Below are 16,924 nucleotides of genomic sequence, written 5' to 3'. Positions count from 1 at the left end.
CACAAGACCGTCTAAAATTGGCACGTTGTCGTTCAGTACTTCATGTTAGGTTCTGGAGAATGAGATTGGTTATGAGAGATGCATCTTCATTATTCTTCGCATATATTTCATCTAAACAGACCTCGTAATAGGCCGCATTCAGTAGACGCTAATATGGATGGGTGTGAATCATTCTAAACAACTTTGCAACTGACCATGGTGTGGCCGCTAATACAAAGGTGTGTATTCGACACAACTCGTGCAAGCAACTGCACCAAGACGCCAATCCCTGATGATCTTAATCATATCAACATTTCAAATTAATTCAGAATTCACTGCCAAAAAAAAAAAATTATTAATTCAGAATTAACGAGGATCGATTGACCCGAGCATTTGACTCCTCTCTATCCACCTCTCCCGGTTAATAAATAAAGTGAAAGGCTTGTTACCAAGTAGTAGGACCGGGGGTGTTACACAATGCACAGGGAAGTAGGTTTGAAAATCGATGAGTTGCTCAATATGTTTGTAGTTTGTACTAGTGCTTACCCCACAATACTCTCAAACTAGAAATTAGCTCTAATCACAACACAGAAATGAAGCAAGCAATAAAGAAAACTCGGCATTTGGGAAAGTGTAATGCATTGAGAATCGAATATAGTACACTCACATTCGCCATTGCTATACACCTTAGTTGTGACTGAAGATGGAGATGGAGATGGAGATGGAGATGGAGATGGATTCTACACTAAACGCAAAAAGATATTGACGAAACAACTACGAGTACATTTGCTGTGCATCGGAATCAACCTGGTATGCTGCCATAATACCAGATTGTATCTGAAGCTTGAAATGAGTCGGTTTACCAACCCATCAAAACTCTTCTTACTCTGTCCACAATCTGATTTCTAGCTTCAGGTTTCAGCAACTGATACTCGCAATTTTCGTCCAAAAGGAACCTGTACACCTCCCATTCACGGTCTGATGCTGAGAACCGCCCTATTTCAGCCTGCGTTGACATAATTTTCTGCTTAGTATTATACAATTATTATCACATAACTTTGTCATTAAACCAAATACCGCAATTCAACAGTTATACACGAGACTTTTTGAAATCACATAATGCTAGATTATTACCGAGAAAACGCAGATGCCAAGCTGTTTAAGTGCAACTGTGCAATCATAGAATACTCGAGGTCTTCCTCGTCCAGATAGCTCAACTGGATTAGCCACCAATAGTTCAGTATCTGGTCCACGATTTGCGATGAGCACACGCAATGGATGAAGCATCTCCGTTTTCAGAGATGAACACATCAAATGTTCTTTCTCAGGGTCCAATATCTTTTTCCCATCCTTCTGCTGGATAAATAGGTCTATGTCACGATGCCCTTTGGCAACCACAGAGAATCGGCCGTGTAAAATCTGGATGGACGAAAACAAAACTATAAAATTGCTTGACACATCTCTTACAAGCATCAAATTAGCTAAAAGAAACCTGAAAACACCAGCAATCTTTGTAAAATGAAACCATCATCTACGCGTGGAAAGTAAACACATTTCATTATACTCCTGTTAGAGAAAGCCTAAACTCAAAGAGCACAAACCCCATCGAAGTTCAGCATAATACAGACTATTGCATAAAATAGAGATGCGAAAAAAATTAGTTTCTCCTTTTCTCTTCATCTATTGTAGAGTTTATAGCCCAAGCCTACAACCTTCAACAGATAAGCGTTCAACCACCTTAAGCCTACTTAAGAACAAGGATGACTGATGATTTCGTGCAGCAGTAAGAACACTATGTATCTTCGAAATTTGAAGTTAGCAGAGTAAAAAAAGTTGCCTCATGTATTAAGTGAATAATGGTCATAGAAAAGTATGTTACTGCATCCTTAGATGTCGGCTCTTGCTTTCACAGAGAAACAAAATCACTAAGGTCCTGTTCTTTTGGACTTAAAATCACTCTCTTTGAATTCTGTTCAGATCCTATAAGTTCAGTTCAGAAAAGTTCATCAAAATTAAGTCCAAAAGAACATCGCCTAAATGTTAGATTGTACACTCGCTGGAACCAGAGGAACGATCGTGTCCACACAACCGGCCATGATATTGGTTTGAAAATCCAGTGGCACCACAGTCATGTGATGGATGACGACTGAATGAGTGCAATATCTACGTCATACTCATGGCTGAAGGGGAAGCATGAACCTGTGTGTTTGCCATGGTTCATCTAAAGGGACACATGATATTTATAATTTACTAAAAACTGTTGGAAAATGTTGTAACGGTAGACATTGGTTGTAAAGGTAATAATTGACCCAATATGAAACAATAAAGTTGTACCTGAAGTCATTTTGAACATAGCATGTGACAAGGGTAACAGTGAATTAAACATCGATAGATAGTCAAACCAGAGATCCATGAGGAAATTAGTAATTCTAAGGTTCGTATCAGTTGGTAATGACAAAAACAACTAATTCTTACACTATACGCCAGCAAAACCACAAAATGTGGAATTTGAAGGCTATAATTCACGCCCAATACACCTCGGGTCACCGACTCACCGTGGTAGAATCTCTTGAGATATTTTGAGAGGTTCCAACGGGATATGTTAAAATTCTCAACCATATGTGATCTTGTATTATGTGATCCACATGCCAAACTAGGTTCACAAACAATGGTTACATGGGTCGGATGACTAGCTAAAGTAGTGCTGATGTTTTAACTTAAGGCTCAAACAGAACACACAGCTTTTCAGTTACACAAAATCTTAATTGTCAATGACTATTTAATGTTGGTGCTGGTGTTAGTGATTTAGCTTAAGGCTCAGACAATACACACAGCTTGTTAGTTAGTCAAAGGCTGACCAAAGATCTTAATCTGAGAGAAGGATAGCATTAATCTAAAAGGCAAAACTATTTCGAGTTTGAATAGAAGGTCCATCATTGATCATACTGTCCACTACCAATACTCCACACTCTCAGAAATCAAGAAAAGGCTTTGCACAAGCCACAAAGCTCCTGTAAAATACTTACTAAGCTTATCACTAGTAAAGTCGACGAATTGATGCATGTAGCTAGAAATGATTTTTGTAATAGGAACTTAGTGACATAAAAACGATCCTAATTTTCTAGTCAACAAAAATGCTCGAATGAGAAAAATCCCGCAGCATTTATAGCATGTTGTCTGCTAGAAAATCAAATCTGATTGATAAAACGCAAAATAAGTCATTATACTGATTGATAAAACGCAAAATATTTCAAGGCTCAACAAAGGGGGCATTATATTTAGTAAGACAACTATACAAGGAAGGAGCAGCCTACAGGTGAGCCTTGATCGCTTTCAACTTTCAAACATCTCAGCTGAGAATCGACTTTGCAATTACTAGCATGGTACTGAAGTTAATCCAATATACTTATATACACTATGACATGCTTAAAGAATCAACACAAATCACACGAGCAAACAATATAAGTAAATACCTTAACATCTTGATCATTCACGGTTCTCATGATATCGTAAAAAAGACCTTTGTGATCGAGGCCATGAATCTGAAGCAGGGTGTGACTTGGACTCAGAGAGTTATCTACATTGACAACAGCGTTTTTCAGTTTTGTTAACTCTGGACTCAACTTTTGCATATGACACACATCCTTTGAGTATTCAGAGGCAAACAATTCTTCAGCGACAGCTGGAGATATATATGAGGTTCCCTGACGAGTTTCATAATTTGAATCTGCCAATTGAAGTTCACAGCTAATACAAGATTCGCCTAAAACACTACGCAGTTGTTCATAAGTTTCTTCTTGTCTTTGCTTGGTGTGAAGAAGAATCCTGACATGTCATGGAAAAACTATTCAGAGCTATCCCTCAAAGAGGAACCTCGATCACGAGGCTCCTACCTTCTAGACAAGCAAGTAATCTACTTCTTCCATGCATGCAGTAAGTTTCATATATTATCCATATCTTGTGCTAGGAAAATCAATTTTGAACTAAAGCAGATAGAAAAGAACAAACTAATTGTCTCCACAAGACAGGGAAGAGAAAGGAAAATAAGTCAAATACTGAAATCTGAAATCTTAGCATCTAAATGTTTTGCATTAACCTTGATTTGTACACCCTCACAAAAAGAAGAGTATATATTCGTTTAAGTTAGTTATAAGGAAATCGATTACTTTCTTTACTTTATGTCAACAAGTAAACATACTACTCCGTATATTACACTCAACAAAATAAAGCAATATGAGGAAGCTAAATGCAAGATCATTTAATTCCCAAAATCCCAGCGGCAAAATCATAAAATGTTTCATGGGACGAGTTATGAGTCATCAAAGATCATTTGATCTTAAATATAAAGGGAAAAATACTCACAGGTTATCTGTAATGAAGAAAAGATCCATGACCCTGCCATCTGGAGTTGTCGTCACTTTTACTCTCTCAATCGTAAGCTCGAGCTCAGAGAATACCTGGGTAACATCTAAACAAAACAGAAAAGAACTACATTACTATTCACAACATGTGCAATCATAGAACAAAACAATGATCGTGATGTTGATAATTACCATGCAATAATCCGCGTCTATCAAGGCAACAAAACCTCAACAAATAGAGAGGAGAGGTCTTGCGGGGTGCTGGTGGAGCGTAGTAATATGACAATGAACATGACGGACAAAACAAAAGAAGTCTTTCTTTAAGATTCACCCATAAAACTGTGCGAGTACTGGAATGAGGAACCACCCAGAGGACTATGTAACACCATTTCCCATCAGTCGACACATCTGTGACACAAGCAGTTGTACACATCAGATATTTTCTCAATTACCTCGTACGATCAAATGCACACAATAGAAACCTAATAAATGATTCACATATCATAATAACAAGACTTACATGACTTTTCATTAAAATTATCTAAGACACAGTACTTTTACACGACAAGCAAATAAAAATCTGATTGACTAAGAATAAAATAGACTGATTACTGACTTGAAACAAGGATTCTTTCACCTCATGATCCCGAGACCCGGAACCATACTATCAGTCAGCGGCGGATCTACTAACAACATTCCGAGGTGCGCGGACACCGGAAACAAAATTTTTTCTGCGTATTTTGTCTAATTTTCAGGCTAATAAAATAAATTTATAATTTTTTTATGTGTGTATAGATTTTAAATATTAATAAGGACCCACAAAGAAATTTTTCAGGATTCGCTATTGCTATCAGTACATCAATTTCATAGGTACAACTAATCCTATTACTATATGTCACGAGCTTAAGCAATACATAGCTTTTCTTCATAAGCCACCAGTGACCAGCCTAAATCTATTAAGCAAGCTGTACTGTTTAATATTCATCTAATTAGCTTAAAAAGCATAATACTTAATACTCGTAAAGTTGTACTCCTTCCATTGAATTGAATTTCACGAGTGATTAAAATACACCTCACATATATATTTAATACTCGTAAAAGTCGGAATACTTAAAAATTAATCCTTTAATTAGTTACAAAGCTACTCATTGATCATACCTAGTGTTAGCTGCCCCTCTAACAGCCTAGCTTATATGACTTTCAAAGCAAACGTCATATACTACATTTCTAACAACAACAACATCAGAGCCTTAATCCCAAAATGATTTGAGGTCGGCTGACATGAATCATCATTTAAAAACGTCCATGGGTGAACGCACACCTCCAAATGCGAAAATATTCTACATTTCTACCTTCAACTAATTCAGAAGTTATAAGGCCTCGTTCTTTCGAACTTCATTTCATTTTATTTTACTTCCACTCTTCATTTCTAAACCTCATTCAATTCATAAAGTTTCAGTCCAAAAGAACGGAGACTAAGCTTATAGTCAATCATCTCAGTTACGTAAAACAACATAAATATTATGCATAAAATACAAAACAAATCAATAGGTCGTGCTTAAGACCGTCTGAACTTCACCTCTACTTTAATCGGTAAAACCTTCTTAAACAAGAATCGGTGAAAAGATAATAGCAGCAGTAAAAAGTGAATTACCTCCTTTGGAAATATAGAGGCCAAATTCAAGGATAGTACGACAAATATCAGCACCAAGACCAGATTTATCAGGACAATTAACAGTAATTACCCAAGGTTCACCTTGTGTTTTCCCTTTCTCAATCAAAACGGCGTCATCCTTGTCGTTCGGCACACCCATTTCCCGGTTAAAATGACCGGTTAATTTTACGAAGATCCGCCGCCTTAACCGGCTGTTCCAGTAGACTTCAAGAGAGAGAGAGAGAAATTACAGAGAGGCGGGAAAGAGGTGAAAATAGTTTGCGGGTTTAAGTTGGCTTTTATAAGGATGGGACACGTCAGTAGATTAATTGCCACGTGGCGTTTTGTGGTTGGATGGTGTGTTTAGCAATCATTGTGTGAAGAGAAAGTTAGCGGTATGGGAGATTTTTGTTGGATTTACTGTCTCACCAGATACTCAAGAGGTAAATTGAAGCATTCGCGGCAAGTTGAAAATTGTGCATCGACTATTTAGAATGAATACTGATGGCGAATATACGTGCAGCTGACTCATAAAGAGCAGTTTTTTGTTTTTTTTGTTGTTTTTTTAATCGCGAGACATGATGAATGCTAGTCCTTTTCGGATCTTCTCCTTTCACAAACAGACGTAAAAATAATACAGATAGAGTACTTTTCTAGACAATAATGTAAAAAAAGTAAAATAGAATTTATACATTGTTGAATAACCATTGTCTTTCAAGTTTATTGATGTAAAATGATACTCCTCTAGGTTGTAAAGTTGATTTGATAATTTGTTGTAAAATATTGCAATAGTAATCAAGTATGATGATTGTATGATTGAAGTGCATACATATGATTGGATGTGGCATTGAGAAAACGTTTGGACATATATATTGCTGGTACCAAATCAAGAGAACCAACCAAAAGAATTATTGCTTCGTGTTGTTACACCTACAATTCTGGTCTACATTATGAGCTCATTACTCTCAATTATTTGGACTTGAATCAAATTAATTGGCACATTTCTGTGCCTACCATTCATGCTACTAATCTCAAGTAAAAAGCTTAATTGACGTACATTATCGGCACACAAAAAAACAAAAAACGAACGGAATGATCTTACATATTAAAATGTTTCTTATAAGTCGGTGTAATTAAATGAGAAGTACAAAAATATTTGAATAGATCTTGTAGGTAAAAATCGTCTCATATTTTAGGTTGAAATTCTTTGAACTAGTTGAAATTAAACAGTAATAAATCAAACTAAACTAAGCAAACTAAGGTAGAGTATTACTAAAATTAAGTAAACAGAAACTTATTGTTTGACAAAAGAACGACATGTATTTGTGAAAAATGATGTCGTCAGGGCCGAGGAGGAGAAGAAAATTCAATGAGCAGATCTGGAGACAAAAAGAACGATCCTTATGAATTTGGCCGTCTCTTTCATAATACCAAAGTTCATGCCCAGACGACAAAGTAACAATCATGATTCATGAAGACAAGTAGCTTTGACAAGCGATATTAAAAATCACAAAATCTCATTGAAGACGGGCGATATCCGTCACAAGCTTGTGACGGATACTGTTTCCTCTCACAAAATGTCCATTAAGAGGTGAGTGGGAAACACATGGGAGGTGCCACACCTTGTCCCCTCTCTCTTTTTGTGAGAGGTCACAAGTTTGTGACGGGATTAACCCGTCACAAGCAAGACTAGCTGATTAAAAATACACAAATACACAACCAAAAAAACTACACCATTCAAAACAGTAACAGCTACCCTAATATACAAATTCTTTAGATGAGTTGATCTCAAGATAAGATTATAAAAACATTATTATAATATAAAGCTATTACAAGCCGATGCCGGCCCTCATGAGCCCACAGGTTTTAATCAACTTTTAATTAATTAATTAATTACACAACATGGACAATAAAAAAACAATATTAAAAAAACTCCAAATTGAAAGCTCAAAAGAGGGAGACATGTGAGAATCAAAGTAAAGAGGTTGCATACATCAATGGCGGGCTCGGAATTCCCACGGTTGTTAGTTGGTCAGACAACGCAGGTCATACTTGGTCAAGTGGGTACAAATGACAACACTAAGAACTTTATTCTAATCCCACCACCAATCTCACCACTAATACGAGTAATTCAAAACAGCGACCTTCAGAAATGAGTGTCGCTACACATTATATGAGTCATTCTCAACAATCACATCACAAGTCGCAATAATTCAAAGTTCCAGAAACCTGAGTAGAAAATACACCCCACCAAGTAGTTTCAATCAATCAGGTTGCTATCGCCTATGGGAAGGTTTGTGTAAGCAAATAGCCTGGTCGTAATACAATGTTCTTCACATATGACCTTAACAGTTGAATATGATCAACGTGTCATTTTGGAAACCGGACAAAACCAAATGGAAAGAACTTTGTATTACGGAAGGAGTCTCATTAAGATGACTAGACTAGATAGGCTAAACTGCCAGACCTAGCCGAAATTCATCAAGATAGCACCATGACGGCATTACCTTTGATTTGTCTTAAACCATATACCACAGATGTACTCAGGTGGCCATAAAAACACAATTAAGAAGCCATCAATGCATTGAAATGTGAATCCACTTAATTATACAGCAGTACACAATGCTTAAATTGTCACTGATGTACTTCTAAGAATACGAGCAGCATAGTTAACGAATCCAGAAAGTTACATGAGAAAGAGAATACAAAACAAACGATCGTCTTCATTTCTCAAGACAAAGATTTAAGCATCATTGCTTTTGTTATTCATCAGCCGAAAGTACATCCAAAGAAAACACAAAGAGATCACCAACTCTAATGCCTGAAAAACATAGGAAACAATTGAAGCAATGTTTAAATCTGATGACAGTAGAATAACAATGAAAAAGAATAAGTGAAGAGCACAAAAAGAGAGGCCAAGCCTCTGACCCATTGTTCAAGTTTATAATAGGCTTGTTCTGTGTGACAAAATGCTTGAGCATCAAATAATTCCGGGTGCCGTCAGTTAGGGTAATCCGCTATTGTAAAGAAATATGAACCCAACTGTTTCACATATTCGTTAGAAAGCGTCATACACAAGTGCTTCCCATATAGTAATGCCAGTTAGGGTAATCCGCTATTGTAAAACTACCCAGCAAGTTTCACATTGAAGCTTGTAACCTATGTTACTTTGATTCTTCATCTTTGTGGCCACAACATGTTCAACACGAGTACACGACAGTACGACGCTCATATGGGGTAAGGCAAAAGTAGAAGATGTTAACAAAAGTAAAAGTGTGTGGTATATGAAGCATAGAAACTGATTTCTGACAATTTTTATCTAATATTCTAGGACCCTTTGCATTTCACTTTGGATAATCCCTGTGTTTCATATACAATAACAAATTTATGTTTTGCAGACGAGTCCCCAACTCCCCATATCTCGAAATTGGGTCATAACAAGTCCAACACTTGGTTACATACACAAATGCGATAATCGTGCCCAAGTCTGATTAACTTAGCTAGTACAAGTAACTGTTTTCTCTACCATCAAGTTTAAATACTACGGAACATTATACTCTTTGGTAGTGTTTGGGAAGCTTGATTTCATTTGAAAATCTTGATTTGAAATTTGTAATTTGAAATCATTAAACTCAAATCCAATTACATTGTTTGGTAAACTCAAGAATTTCAAATTTCTGTCTTTTAGTACAAATCTAGTATTAGGGAAAATCCAACTGTGTTTCATCATAACAAAACTGATACTCACAAAACTACGGCAACTTTTGTATAATTTGTGTAATATATTACATATCCCTAATCAACAAGATAATTAATAATTAGGGATCATTAAGAAAATTACACAATTAATTGGATGATAAAGAATAGGCCAATGCGTGCCATGGATGCAAAAATGATTAAATAAGCGTAATAGTGAAAAGGGATGAAGAGAGATAAAAGTAGGATTTGCAAATGAGGGGGGGTTAGGGTGTCATTTCAAATCCACTGAAATATAGTGTGCTGGGATTTGGGGTTGGATTTGGACAAAATTCAAATTCAAATATTTTGCATTGCCAAACAAAGAATATGGGAGAAATCTGAATTTATGAATGCAATTCAACTATTCAAGTACCCAAACAGGGTGTTATTTAACTCGGAAGTTGTTTGAGCAAGACTTTTATCCACTGCTCCTAATTCTAGTTCTCGTATAATCCAGTTCAGGCATTCGGCCCTTCTATCTCTACCTACCCTTTTCCCGTGGTACAGCAAATGCAAGATGCACCAACATGATCAGAAAACCCAGCCGACATGTGCAACAAATAAACAGCCATTGATCAACTAAGAAACTACAGAAAAAGAGAAATCACCTAGTTGTTCTCTTTACCCTCACTCCTCCAATAAGTGAAGGAAAGTAAGAAGAGAGGCCAAGACTCCGACCCATTCTTCAAGCTTATAATAGGCTTGTTGTGTGTGACAAAATGTAAAGCATCGAAATATTTCAGGCCTGCCGTCTGCGACAAATTGTCTGAACTTCTACAATTGCGAATTATGAGTCCATTTGCTCACAGTGAGTCCATGACCCTCTTATAAACTCATATGAACCCAACTGTTTTACACATACTCGGTACAAAGTGTCCTACGCAAGTGCTAATTATAGCCTCAGACGCAAGTGCTTCCCAAATACTAATGCAGCCAGTTGGGGATAACCCGCTACTGTAAACCCACCCAGAATGATACACATTGAACCTTGTAACCAATGTTATTTTGATTCTCAGTTTTGTGGCCATAACGTGTTCAAACTTCAACATGACACTCATATGGGGTAAGGCAAACGTGAAAGGTCTTGATAACAAAAGTAAAAATTTATGTTATATGAAGCATAGGGTCTGATTTCTGACCATTTTAAATCCAATATATCCCTTTTAACTTTAAATAATCTCGATGATTCATACTATACAACATCAAATTTATGTTTTGCGGACACGTTCACATGGCTTGAAATTGGGTCATAACAATTCCAGCTCTTGCTTACATAAACAAGTGCAACACCCTTACCCAAGTTAGATTAACTTAACTTGTACGGCTAGCGGTTTCTGTACTTCCTAAGTTTAAACAGTACTGCCTATTATACTACTATTTAACTCGGAAATTGCGTGACCGTTTGATCATGCCTTTTATCTCCTGCTCCTAATTCTACTTCTCATATAATCCAGTTTCAGGCTTTCGGCCCTTCTATCCCTATTCCCTACCTAGTACCTACCCTTTTTCAGCGGTGCAGCAAATGCAAGATGGACTAACTAATAAATAGCCATTGATCAGCTCTGAAACTACAGAAATAGAGAAATCAACTACTTTCTGTCTTTACCCTCACTCCTTCAATACACCCATAACAATGTAATCGATCACACCGATTCTAATACCTTAGCAACAACAACAACAACCCACTACAGATGCAAAACTAGCACAGCCTTACAAATGAATGACAAATGCATCAAGTAATTTATAAATCGAATAATAATATAGCTACGTTCATCGAAAATCGACATGCGAAATGTGAAACGCAAACGAATACCAATCATAAACAATCAAATTACAGATCTAGGGTTTGACTTGAGGATAATAAAATACTCCATACCTCTTATGCCTCTGAGCAAATGGCGAGTTCTTCTCATCCTCCTCTGTTAAACAAATCAAACAATAATTAAAATTATTAATCATTAATACGAGATTTATATAATCAAATATACATCGAATATAAAAGGTAAACAAATGACGGAGACGGAAAGAATAATAAATACCAGTTAAACCAAGGGATAATTTGGTGATGATGGTGCCGGTGACGGCGAAACCAACAAGGAAGGGCCAGTTACGGTTCCACTCCCTCTTGAAGAATATTGGCCATGGATCGAATTTTCTCCACCCCATTTTTGTCAATTTGTTTTTCTTTTTCCCTTTGTGTTTTATCGCCTCTGTGTATATACTGTATTGTGTTGCTTACAGCTTTATAATGCAGTCTTCTGGGAGTGTTGGATTTAATATGAAAGGCCCAGCCCAATGTTAAAAATACAGCCCACTCGTTAAACATCGCCAAAAAATTACTTCAAATCGTCGATAATTTATGAACTACCTAAAATACCCCTCCCCTTTGTTGTATTTGTACCTTTAATCTGTTAGTCGCCACTTAAACGACTACGAAGGGAGTCTCGCTGCCTAGTCAGCGAGTCATGGTCCACAGGTGAAACGCCTTGGTATATGGCCCATATTAAATACTCCCTTCTATTCACTCATTTCTTTCCCTTTCATTTTGCACAAGAAATAAGAAAATGATTTTGGACCACTCAAAACACTCTGCCCCACATACAATTGATTTTGGACCACACAAAATCTTCCAAAAAACGAAATAGGGAAGAAAATCCGACTATCATGAAAATGGAGAGAGTGAGGAAATGAGTGAATAAGAGGGAGTAATTTTTTTTGGTGCGAACCCTGAAAATCTCTATCATTCTTACTAATAGTAAGTGTTTTTTTTCCAAATTTGATTAGATACAATTCCACTACATTAAAGAACATGATTGATAATTAGTTCTTTATGAAATATAGTTAATATTAAATAATAGAGCGAAGACAACGGTGGTCGACAAATATCAAGTACAGTATAACCATTAATTTCTGATATTATACGTAAGAAAAGGATTTGGAAGGCCACAAGACCTTGAAGTCATAGTCAGTCCACTTAGGTCGTCGAATAAGTCTCCTGATATAGTGATACCTCAATGTATACTGTATGTCTGTATACTATATTTCTATATAAACTAGTACAATACTATGACTTGAACCATAAACCAACATAAATACTAAATAGCATGATGAGGATGAAATCATACTTGTTACTGCCATTAATATTCTTGCTGATTATCTACTCATCTAAATCTGCGGGCTTCTTGATGAAATGCAAAAAAAATGAACGAGCAGCGCTGATAACGATCAAAAACAGCTTCAGCAAGGATCCTATGAATCGCCTTTCGTCATGGGTTGGTGATGATTGTTGTCATCAATGGGTAGGAGTGAAATGTGACAATGTCACAGGCAATGTCATTAAGCTAAATCTCCAGCAAAAACTGTCATATAATGACTCATGTTATTCTCAAGGTTCCATGGTGTCTTCGGGGCTCAGCCCTGCTTTGCTCGAGCTTAAGTTCCTACGTTACTTGAGTTTAGCCGGGAATGATTTCAACGGAAGTCAGATTCCAGAATTCATAGGATCCATGCGGCACTTGAGACATCTGGATCTATCTCGAGGTGGTTTTGCGGGTCTTGTTCCTCCTCAACTTGGTAATCTCACCTATTTGAAGTTCCTTGATCTTCATGTTCCTTTTCAGTGTCTTGGAATTGGTGGTTTGTACGCTCAAAGCCTCGGATGGGCATCTGGTCTTTCGAAACTGCGATTTCTTGACATGGGCAGTTGCATCATGTCTGAAGCACACGACACTTTTCAAGTGCTAGTACGTCTTCCTTCGTTGTCACTCATTAGCCTAGCAGCTTGTCAACTACCAAAAACTCATTTATCCGAGGCTCTTCTGAATTATACTTCGACTTCATACTTTCAACACCTTCAACACCTTGATCTTAGCTATAACAATCTTGATGGTCCTCTTCCGTCCATGTTCAAACATATGGTTTCCCTGCGAAGACTTATTCTTAGCTATAACGGTTTCAATGGTTCAATTCCGCTCTGGCTCAGAAACATGACGGACCTTCAAGTTCTTAAGATGCGTTCAAACAACATTAGCCTTGTGGAGGGAGGGCTATGGGAGATTATGGGAAATCCATGCAACTTCAAATATTTGGATTTGTCAGACAATGCCATTGTTCAAGGAGGTATCTTAGACCCTTCTCTGAATTCTTCTACCTGTCCGTCTTATGATATAGAATACTTAAATTTACTCGATAACAAGTTAGATGGTAGTTTGCCCTCTTTGTTGGGAAAACTCACAAACTTGCAGTACCTTGATCTTTCAAACAATGGTTTTCAAGGTGAAATTCCGGCATCTCTTGGGAAACTTTTAGCTTTGGAATATTTAGATTTATCAGTAAATAGGTTAAGTGGATTGATCCCAGATTTTGTACAACACTTGGCCAAGATAGAGTACCTAGATTTATCATCAAACTCCATGACCGGTACCCTCTCTGGCATCGGTAACCTCTCTAAATTGTCTTTCCTGGATGCGAGTTTCAACCATATCAGTCTCAACCTGACTTTTAACCGGCCACCTTCCTTTACCCTTGAAGTTTTTAGAGCCCATTCTTGTAAAATAAACACGGTGTTTCCCCCGTGGTTAATGAACCAAACTCGGATTGAACAGTTGGATCTTTCTTACACTGGCATCTATGGAGAGTTGCCCGGATGGCTTTGGAACATAAGCCGCTTTCAGACCTTACAGGTTTCTGGCAATCAACTAACAGGTTAGATATCGAGCTTCGTTCTATTATTACCAGCTTTTTCTTTGCATTAATAATAACTCACTGAGTTTTTTGCATTAATTTTTCCAATAAATTTCTCACGTACGGTAACTTTCTGATAGGATCCTTGCCGCAACATATTGTCTGTGACGGCTGTAACTTGTGGTTGCTAGACCTTCACAACAACTCTCTAACTGGATCAATACCACATTGGTTGAGCCATCTAGAAACAATTAATGTGATCATTTTGTCCGCAAATAAGCTATCTGGGGCAGTCTTCGAAGGGGAGAATGCTTCCTCCCTTTTGACAGGTAAAAACGTCTTAAACGTTCTTGACCTTGACGACAATATGTTGTTTGGAGAAATACAGGTTGGAGATGTATTCCCGGATGCTTCTTTAAAAATCCTCAGTCTGAGAGGGAATAACTTTACTGGACCCATCCGTTCACAGCTGTGTCAATTCCGATCTCTTCGAATATTGGAGCTCGCACAAAATCACTTGACAGGACAAATTCCTCACTGTTTAGGCTCCATACAATTTGACAGTGATGCAGGAGGGTTAATCAGCCGGACCGGTGTAGAAATTGCAGAAATCATCAAAGGAATAATGGAGATGGTCGCTGGAACTAGAGGAACTCATTCCCTCATTGATCTCTCGAGCAATCATTTAGTCGGCACAATACCCGAGGAGCTCACCAATATATCCACATTGGAGGGATTAAACTTGTCAAATAATCATCTTACAGGAGGCATTCCTGCACAAATAGGCAACCTAATGATGCTCGAATCGTTGGACTTGTCCAATAACCAACTCTCCAGTATTATACCACAAAGCTTATCTGCCATACCATGGATAGTCAGCTTGAATTTGTCCAATAACAACCTCCACGGGCCAGTTCCAACCGGTAGTCAACTTCAAACTCTAATCGACCCGTCTATATATGCAGGCAATCCCGGCCTATGTGGGTCTCCCTTGCCCAACAAATGCACAAATGTGCCTCCCAGTACTACAGAAGATGAAGACGAAGATGAAAAACATGAACATATGTGGTTCTACGCAATCATAATGTTGGGTGTTGGTACTGGATTTTGGGTAGTGGTTGGAACTTTAGTGATAAAGAAGAGCTGGCGAGTTGCTTATTTCCGGTTCGTGGAGGAGACTGCAGTTAAAATACATGAGCAATTCAAGTCAGCGATGAACGGGATAAGAAGGAGACTGTAAGTCGACAAATTATGAATTGTCAGTATACACGTGCTGTCCATGGTGATCAAACAAGCTTGATAACATAACCAAACCAAATATCAATTATGGATTATTAAAGCAATGTCCTCTCTCTTCGCTGTAATTTGCTATTTGTTTCTTTCCCTTTCCCTTATATCCTCTTAGTATCTACTCCTTCCGTCCCAATCATTACTATTATAAAATCATTACTCCTACGACATAATCAATATAAAATCTCAATCTCAATTCAACAAATCTGAGTTATGACGACGCAGTTAAGTTATTTCAATTGAGTAACCAAGCACGTATTCTTAACCAAGCACGTGATATAGATGGGTTGGGGCTGGAGATGATGTGAGGAAAAAGTCTTAAAGAACAAGAGGGAGTGAAACAGATATTGGAAATACTCTTCAGGCCTGGTTACATACACAAATGCTTTGTGGCTATAACATGTTCAACACGAGTACACGACATTACGACACTTATGCGTGGTAAGGCAAAAGTAAATGGTGTTGATAACAAAAGTAAAAGTATATGGTATATGAAGCATAGAGTCTGATTTCGGACAAAAATTTAAATCTAATGTTCTACGCCCCTTTGCATTTCACTTTAAATAATCCCCATGTTTCATATACAATAACACATTTATGTTTTGCAAACGAGTCCCCAACGGCCAACTCCCCATATCTCGAAATTGGTCATAACAAGTCCAACACTTGGTTACATAACAAATGCGATAATCGTACCCAAGTCTGATTAACTTAGCTAGTAAAAGTAACAGTTTTCTCTACCATCAAGTTTAAACACTGCGGAACATTATATCTTATTTAACTCGGAAGTTGTTTGAACATGTCTTTTATCCACTGCTCCTAATTCTAGTTCTCATATAATCCAGTTTCCGGCTTTAGGCCCTTCTATCTCTACCTACCCTTTTCCCACGTTATAGCAAATGCAAGATGCACAAACATGATCAGAAGTCCAAGCCGACATGTGCAACAAATAAATAGCCATTGATCAACTCAAAACTACAAAAATTGAGAAATAAACCACCTAGTTGTTCTCTATACCCTCACCCCTCCAATAAATGAAGGGTAGTAAGAAGACAGGCCAAGACTCCGACCCATTGTTCAAGCTTATAATAGGCTTGTTGTGTGTGACAAAATGTTTAAGCATAGAAACATTTCAGGCCTGCTGTCTCCGACAAATTGTCTGACTTCTACATTTATGAATTATGAGTCCATTTGATTACACGTGAGCCGTGATCCTCTT

The 16,924-nt window shown here is 37.5% G+C and overlaps 2 protein-coding genes across 2 annotated transcripts; one reads left to right on the top strand and one right to left on the bottom strand.

The window, feature by feature from the left end:
• Nucleotides 1–601: 601 nt before the first annotated feature.
• Nucleotides 602–6,264, bottom strand: LOC141617254 (ACT domain-containing protein ACR9-like). The gene is made up of 6 exons (XM_074434440.1): nucleotides 5,995–6,264; nucleotides 4,533–4,748; nucleotides 4,342–4,447; nucleotides 3,453–3,804; nucleotides 1,114–1,398; nucleotides 602–985 (listed from the first exon to the last, which is right to left on the bottom strand). Exons 1-6 carry the CDS (start codon nucleotides 6,152–6,154, stop codon nucleotides 839–841), a joined length of 1,266 nt encoding a protein of 421 aa, XP_074290541.1. The 5' UTR covers nucleotides 6,155–6,264; the 3' UTR covers nucleotides 602–838.
• A 6,484-nt stretch (nucleotides 6,265–12,748) lies between these two features.
• Nucleotides 12,749–16,685, top strand: LOC141617246 (receptor-like protein EIX2). The gene is made up of 2 exons (XM_074434434.1): nucleotides 12,749–14,436; nucleotides 14,556–16,685. Exons 1-2 carry the CDS (start codon nucleotides 12,837–12,839, stop codon nucleotides 15,653–15,655), a joined length of 2,700 nt encoding a protein of 899 aa, XP_074290535.1. The 5' UTR covers nucleotides 12,749–12,836; the 3' UTR covers nucleotides 15,656–16,685.
• The last annotated feature ends 239 nt before the right edge of the window (nucleotides 16,686–16,924 follow it).

The sequence above is a fragment of the Silene latifolia genome, chromosome 1 (assembly GCF_048544455.1).
Source record: "Silene latifolia isolate original U9 population chromosome 1, ASM4854445v1, whole genome shotgun sequence".
NCBI lineage: Eukaryota > Viridiplantae > Streptophyta > Magnoliopsida > Caryophyllales > Caryophyllaceae > Silene > Silene latifolia.
This window is presented reverse-complemented; position numbering and strand designations above follow the sequence as displayed.